Source organism: Musca vetustissima, unplaced genomic scaffold, assembly GCF_032173495.1.
Source record: "Musca vetustissima isolate MV318-11 ecotype Yass unplaced genomic scaffold, APGP_CSIRO_Mvet_v1 utg37158, whole genome shotgun sequence".
Taxonomy (NCBI): Eukaryota; Metazoa; Arthropoda; class Insecta; order Diptera; family Muscidae; genus Musca; species Musca vetustissima.
Window position 1 is genome coordinate 4,299 of NW_026881930.1, and position 8,492 is coordinate 12,790.

Below are 8,492 nucleotides of genomic sequence, written 5' to 3' on the forward strand. Positions count from 1 at the left end.
AAAGGAGCATACTCATTTCTTTCTGCAACCTCTGATAAATTTAATTTCATTCGGGCAGATTTAGAGTCGTCTGCGTGCCATGGGACAAATTTATGGAAAACGATTTATAGCATAATTGATACAAGCTATTCGGTACTCCGTACTGTTAAAAATTTGATTTCAATCAGACACCCGTTCGAAATACATATGGAAGCTATGGCTGCGTCTGCACCAATTTCAACAAAACGCAATAACGTCATTCAATTTTCAATTTGATACGTTGCACAAAATTTCGTGTTAATCGGACAAACATTAGGAGTTTGGTGCACCATTTGGGTAACAACGGACGATGTGGGAGCTGTATCGAAATCTGAACCGATTTTTACGAAATTAAAAAACACATATTTCAAGACTTAATTCAGTACTATATGAGAAATTTCGTGCAAATCGAAAGATATATAGGGACTTTGGTGCACCATTTACCTAAAATCGGACGAAAATATATATGGGAGCTATATCCAAATTTGAACCGATTTTCATGAAATTTTACACGCATCATTCTAGACTTGCCAAATTTCGTGGAAATCGAAATAAATATAGGGACTTTGGTGCACCATTTACCTTAAGTCGAAAGAAAATATATATGGGAGCTATATCGAAATCTGAACCGATTTTCACGAAACTTAACACACATCATTCTAGGCATAACTCAGTACGATATGCCAAATTTCGTGCCAATCAAAGGATATACAGCGACTTTGGTACACTATTTTCCTAAAATCGGACGAAAATATATATGGGAACCATAACTAAATCTAAACCGATTATCACGAAACTTAGCACACATCATTTTATACCTAATTCATTACCCAATTTTTGGGTAAATATTCAAAATAGGGGTACCTTTGTATGGGGGCTACCAGTAGACGTGCACCTACATACATAAAACTTTGCATGGACATTTGGTACCCAAAAAGAACACTCTGTGCCAAATTACAGCCAATTTGGTTGTAAAATGTGTCTAATAGGCAAAAAATACCTTAAATCGGGAGATACGGTTATATGGGGGCTATATCAAAACTTGGACCCAGGGACCCCATGTTGGATTTCTATATTTGCTTTGTCATTAGAAACATGTGTGCAAAATTTTGGCCGCCTATGTCAAGTTATGGCCCGAACGTCAAGAATTCTTACATGGAGAAGGGGTTCGGGCCAAAAGAATAAGCATGCCTGTTTTGATAAAGATCAGTTAATATTTAGCGGGTTAAAGAGACCCTGATATTTGTGTGTAAAATTACAAAATGTGTATTATATAGCATATAGATTTACCCCTGAAGGACATAGACCCGAAAAGTTGATAGTATATCCAAGAGGAGTGGTTGACCTTTAAATTGATACCAATTATATTGTCGTATGTACTCGGTTGTGGGAGTTACAATTAAATATTTACAGGTTCTTACGTATTCAGATATTATTTAGTAACCCATTAGCACACTAGAGGGTGGAAATATAGTTCTGATCACTTTGAATTGTTCCATGAAGTTCCAGTTATGGTCAAGGACAACGCCTATAATAATTTTGGGATGAAGTGAACCGAAAACTTTATTTTTTTGTGTTTTTTTCGACTCGATCTATAGGCCACAATTATGAGCAGAATATCACAACACACCCCACTGTGAAGGGAAGGGCTTTACTGAATATTAGTAATATTTGTTGACCTCTAGTTGGTCAAGATGGTTCAAATATTGCAAAATATTGCCCAAGCTCAGAATATAGAATGTAGGGTATCATATAGTCGGCCCCGTCCGACTACACTGATCCGCTCATTGTTTTTTTATATTTTTTAATCATTTCTATTTTTCCCATTCCCACTTTCCAGCTGCAATTTTCCCTTTGATCGTGATGCTATTCGCTGGCGGTTGGAGTGATCGTTATAATAAACGCAAGGCCTGTATGGTTTTTCCGATAATCGGTGAAAGTTTGATGTTTTTGTGTAAGTATATGCACCCACAGAAAATAAAAAAAAATAAATTAAAAATTCCCCTTTGCAGGTCTACTGGTATCGGCAATATTTTTCGATAAAATCCCCATGGAATTTGGAGCATATAGTGAGGCAATTGTTCCAGCGTTGTTTGGAGGACAAACTCTATGTTTGATGGCCATTGATAGTTATATGACAATATCGACACCGGAAGCTGATCGTATATTTAGGTAAGTTATAAAAGAAATTGTACTGCTAATATGGGGTGGAGAAATGTTGGGCGCCATTTAATCATCTCTAAGTTCTACAAAGGAATAGTGTCTAATTCTCTAATAGGAGAAATATTCTTTAAAAATCCGCGCTTTGTTGGTTCTTTACAAAATTATTCTTTAAAAAATCCCCGCTCTTTTGGCCCTCGGAAAATATTCCTTAAAAATCCCCGTTCTGTTGGTCCTTGGAAAATATTCCTTAAAAATCCCCGTTCTGTTGGTCCTTGGAAAAAATATTCTTTATAAAATCCACGCCTTGTTGGTTCTTGGAAAAATATTCCTTATAAAATCCACGCCTTGTTGGTCCTTGGAAAAATGTTCCTTATAAAAAAAAATATAAAATCCACGCCTTGTTGGTCCTTGGAAAAATGTTCCTTATAAAATCCACGCCTTGCTGATCCTTGGAAAAATATTCCTTATAAAATCCACGCCTTGTTGGTCCTTGGAAAAATGTTCCTTATAAAATCCACGCCTTGTTGGTCCTTGGAAAAATGTTCCTTATAAAATCCACGCCTTGTTGATCCTTGGGAAAATATTTCTTATAAAATCCACGCCTTGTTGGTCCTTGGAAAAATATTCCTTATAAAATCCACGCCTTGTTGGTCCTTGGAAAAATATTCCTTATAAAATCCACGCCTTGCTGGTCCTTGGAGAAATATTCCTTATTAAGTCCACACCTTGTTGGTCCTTGGAAAAATATTCCTTATAAAATCCACGCCTTGTGGGTCCTTGGAAAAATATTCCTTATAAAATCCACGCCTTGTTGGTCCTTGGAAAAATATTCCTTATAAAATCCACGCATTGTTGGTCCTTGGAAAAATATTCCTTATAAAATCCATGCCTTGTTGGTCCTTGGAAAAATATTCCTTATAAAATCCACGCCTTGTTGGTCCTTGGAAAAATATTCCTTATAAAATCCATGCCTTGTTGGTCCTTGGAAAAATATTCCTTATAAAATCCATGCTTAGAAAAATATTCCTTATAAAATCCACGCCTTGTTGATCCTTGGAAAAATATTCCTTATAAAATCCACGCCTTGCTGGTCCTTGGAAAAATATTCCTTATAAAATCCACGCCTTTTTGGTCCTTGGAAAAATATTCCTTATTAATCCACGCCTTGTTGGTGCTTGGAAAAAATATTGTTTATAAAATCCATGCCTTGTTGGTCCTTGGAAAAATATTCTTTATAAAATCCGCGCCTTGTTGTTCCTTGGAAAATTATTCCTTATAAAATCCACTTCTTGTTAGACCTTTGGACTAAGGCGCATGTTTTTTATTAATTATAATTTTGTTTTCCTTTTTTAGATTCGGTATTTTTGCCATGTTCACGACCGGCTTACCCTTTATTGGTCAGCCCATAAGTGGGGTACTCTTCAATTATCTAGGCTATACATGTAAGTACTGAGCAGCACAATATTTTTATTTATTTTTTATTAAATATTTGTCTTTTTGTTTCCTCCACCAGGGTCCTTTACCATGGCCTTCTCATTCAACATCATTGCCCTACTCTATGTCATCTTCATAATCAAAGAACTCAAGCCATTGGCAACGAAGACGGACACCACAGATGCCACGCAAAAATCGGGCACTGAAAATCCCGCTTATGAAGTGACACAACTAGAAGATCTACCCACAGCACCAAGACACAACAACAATGGCATTGATACCGTAGACAAATCTCCAACCTCTAGACCCGCAAAACGTAATGCCCTATTGGACTTCTTTGACCCAACATTGGTTGTGGATTATGTGAAATTTCCATTGAAAAAACGTCCAAATCGTGGTCGTATGCTGTTGATATTTTTAATTATGGCCTATATGTTTACCATTGGTCCGGCTCTGGGAGAGAATGATTTTTGGAATCGTTTTACATTTAGAAAACTAAATTGGAATGGCAATGATTATAGTGTGTACTCCACATTTAATTCGGCCTTGGCTGTGGCGGGTAAGTTGGGAATGTAAGAGTGAGAGAGGAAATTTTCATTTAATTTTTTTTTTTTTTATTTTAGGCACCTTTATAGGAACTGCCATTCTGAGTAAATTGCTGAAACTTTCCGATTCCTTGGTGGGTTTTGTATCCGCCCTGACAACAGCCTTGTCGAGAGTGCTTTTTGTAAGTATCGGGGACATTTTCAAGGAATCAATGGTATAAGCTTGAATTTTTATATACAATAGTTTTTGGTGGATCCTTTAGAGAATATTTTCTCAAGGTCCTAGAGGCTGTAGATTTTTTAAAGAATATTTTCCAAGGTCCTACTTGGCGTAGATTTTTAATGAATATTTTTAAGGTACTACAAGGCGTGGCGAGGCTTGGTTTTTAAAAAAAATATTTTTTTAAGGTCCATCGGTTTCGTGGATTTCGTTAAGAATATTTTTTCAAGGATCAACAAGGCGTAGATTTTTTAATGAATATTTTTTCAAGGATCAACAAGGCGTAGATTTTTTAATGAATATTTTTTCAAGGATCAACAAGGCGTAGATTTTTTAAGAAATATTTTTTCAAGGATCAACAAGGCGTAGATTTTTTAAGAAATATTTTTTCAAGGATCAACAAGGCGTAGATTTTTTAAGAAATATTTTTTCAAGGATCAACAAGGCGTAGATTTTTTAAAGCATATTTTTTGGGAAGACCAACAAGGCGTAGATTTTTTAAAGCATATTTTTTGGGAAGACCAACAAGGCGTAGATTTTTTAAAGCATATTTTTTGGGAAGACCAACAAGGCGTAGATTTTTTAATGAATATTTTTTCAAGGATCAACAAGGCGTAGATTTTTTAATGAATATTTTTTCAAGGATCAACAAGGCGTAGATTTTTTAATGAATATTTTTTCAAGGATCAACAAGGCGTAGATTTTTTAATGAATATTTTTTCAAGGATCTAAAGAATATTTTTTTTTTGGATATTTTTAAAAATTATTTTTAGGGCATAACTCAAGTCGTGGATTTTTTAAAAATTATTTTTAGGACATAACTCAAGGCGTGGATTTTTGAACAATTATTTTTAGGGCATAACTCAAGGCGTGCATTTTTGAACAATTATTTTTAGGGCATAACTCAAGGCGTGGATTTTTTATCATTAAAGAATATTTTTTCAAGGACCATCAGAGGCGTAGATTTTTTACAACAAATTGAAGTCGATATATTTATACCCTTCGCCACACTGTGGTACAGGGTATTATGTCTTTGTGCATATGTTTGTAACAGGCAAAAGGAAACGAGATAGACACATGGTTCCTTTTGAGTATATGCATTTAATCACTTTCTAAGTTGATTTATGCACGTCCGTCTGACCGTCCGTCTGTTTATCCGTCAGTCCATGTTAAATTGTAAACAAAGTACAGGTCGCATTTATGATCCGATTTGGATGAAATTTTGCACAAGTCACTTATTTGGCCCCAGGGACGAACCCTATTGAAACTGAAGAAAATCGGGTCAGATTTAGATATAGCTCTCATATCTTCTTTCGTCCGATTTAAAATAAATGGTGTACCAAAGTCCCTACATATCTTTCGATTTGCACGAAATTTGGCACAGCGTAATGAATTAGGTCCAGAATGATGTATGTCAAGTTTCATCAAAATCGGTGAAGATTTAGATATAGTTCTCATATATATTTTCGTCCGATTTAAGGTAAATGGAAAACCAATGTCGCTATAAATCTTTCGATTTGCACGAAATTTGCATAGGGTACTGAATTAAATCTAGTATGACGTGTGTTAAATTTCGTGAAAATCGGTTCAGATTCAGCTCCCATATATACTTTCGTCCGATTTTATTTAAATGATGCACCAATGTCCCTATATATAATTAGATTTGAACGAAATTTGGCATAGCGTACTGAATTAAGTCTAGAATGATGTGTGCAAAGTTTCGTGAAAATAGGTTCAGACTTAGATCTAACTCCCATATATATTTTCGTCCGATTAAAGGTAAATAGCGCACCAAAGTCCCAATGTATCCTTCGATTTGCACGAAATTTGGCATAGCGTACTGAATTGGGGATAGAATGATGAGTGCTGAGTTTCGGAAAAATCGGTTCAGATTTAGATATAGCTCCCATGTATATTTTCGTCCGATTTTATGTAAATGGTGCATGGAAGTCCCTATATATCCTTCGATTTGCTCGAAATTTGGCATAACGTACTGAATTAGGTCTACAATGATGTGTGTTAAGTTTCAAGAAAATCGGTTCAGATTTAGATATAGCTCCCATATTTATTTTCGTCCGATTTTAGATTAATAATGCAACAAAGTCCCTATATGTCCTTCGATGTGCACGAAATTTGGCACAGCGTACTGAATCAAGGCTAGATCGATGTGTTTTAAATTTCGTAGAAATCGGTACAGATTTAGATATAGCTCCCATATATATTTTCATCCGATTTAAGGTAAATGGTGCACCAAAGTCCCTATATATTCTTCGATTTGGTCGAAATTTGGCACAGTGTACTGCATTGAGTCTAGAATGATGCGTGCAAAGTTTCGTGAAAATCGTTCCAGATTTAGATATAGCTCTCATATATTTCGTCCGTGAAAATCGGTTCAATGAAATAAAATTTAGCATAGGTTCCAGAAATCCGTAAAGATCTTATATTCAAGTTCGTGCAATTTGATATATGTAGAATATACCCAAAGTGGTGAAGGGTATCATATAGCCGGCCCAGTCCGACTTTACTACTTTCCTTACTGTGTTTTTTTTTCTCTTTCAGGCCTTTTCCAGTGACACAGCCACATTTTATGCCGGTGGTGTGGCCGACAGTTTTGCCACCTTGCGTGTTATTGCCATTAAGACAATCGGTTCGAGTATTGTGGATGGCGAAGAGCTGAGTAAATAGCACCTTCAAAAACTTAATATAAATTTTCGGCAGAATAAAAATCTAATCCTCTTCTTCGTACCTTCTATTTTCTAGGTAAAATGTTCTCCCTCTTCAGTATCTGTCAGCCATTGGCCCAATTGATTTTCATACCCATCTATAGTGATATTTATGAAACTACTGTGGACTCCTTTCCGGGGGCAATTTTCCTATTCAGCGAAGTGTTTGCGATACCCAATATCATTGTCTTTATGTCAGTATATTTAATTAAGACTTTGAAATTTCGTGAAGTGCAAAAATTGGCTAAATGAAATAATTTCGAATTTTTTTTACTTTTTTCTTTCTCTTTCTTTCGTTTTCTTTTTCTCCCTATGTTTTCTTTGTGAAATTGGGGTTTTCATTTTCCACTGACCTTGTCTTTGAAATTCGGAAACAGTATTTGTTATGTTGTTGTCAGACGCCGCAAATCTCAAATGAAAGCCGACACTGCTGCCAAAGTGGAAAATGGCCATCAAAATGGTAATAATGCTGCCATACAAAACGGAGATTCCGAAATAACTAGTCTGTAGATGTATGTGTATATGTAAGAGAGTAAATATCAAAATTTTTGTAAATATTTTTTATTTGTAATTTTTTTTAAATAAAATTTATTTTTATATTCTGAACAAAAAACATTTTAAAGTCTTTTCAGGACATTTCCAAAATCTAACATCAATCCTGAAGTTCCTGTTTTATTTTTGTCCCCAGATTTTTTTTTTAAATCAAAGCTGTCAAACAATTTAATGTTGAAATTTTTGCTTTGAACTTGAATTTCAAGAATTCCTCCATGGGTGGGTAGAAAAAAAAATGAAATTTTCTTAACCCTTTGACTTGTTTTACCTCAATTTACTAATTAAAAATTATATCGTGGCAAAAAGCACAACGGCCACAACTCACATCACTTGAATAACATTATGTTTCACAATTTGTTTTTTTTTTTCAATTTTTAACGAATTAATTACGTCTGGTTAAAGTTGCTGATGCGTAAAACTCACACACTCACACACACTTAGTAAGCGACGCATTCGGGCGCCATTTCTGTTTTCTAATTAACAATTTTAACCCAGAAAAAAACTGAAGCTGTAAATGTAAAACGAGTTAATTTTCCTTATGTTGCAGTGCAACCGGAGGCAGAACGGCAAGAAATAAGACCAGATTGTTAACAACGTGCGAATCAGTCATGCAAGCCATGCTGTAAAAGTGCATAAGAAATTTTATGCAAAGTAGATTAGTAGTTTGATGATGAAATGGTAAATAAAATTCTGATGAAAATGATGTGATGAATTGCAAGTAATAATTTAGGTGCGGGAGAAAAGGGCAGAGTCGACTTCAATGTACTCTACTATACAACGAAACCAGTAAAGTTGGACTGGGCCGACTATACATATGATACCCTTCACCACGAAATT

General features: G+C 35.2%; 1 protein-coding gene across 1 annotated transcript; it reads left to right on the forward strand.

Moving 5' to 3' along the window:
* Positions 1–1,858: 1,858 nt before the first annotated feature.
* LOC133328034 (uncharacterized) lies at positions 1,859–7,613 on the forward strand (the record flags this gene model as incomplete). Its single annotated transcript, XM_061536583.1, has 8 exons — positions 1,859–1,972; positions 2,031–2,190; positions 3,535–3,623; positions 3,695–4,174; positions 4,239–4,342; positions 6,940–7,057; positions 7,141–7,297; positions 7,481–7,613. Coding segments are annotated over 8 exons (1,355 nt in total), but the record flags the coding sequence as incomplete, so codon positions are not given.
* Positions 7,614–8,492: the final 879 nt, after the last annotated feature.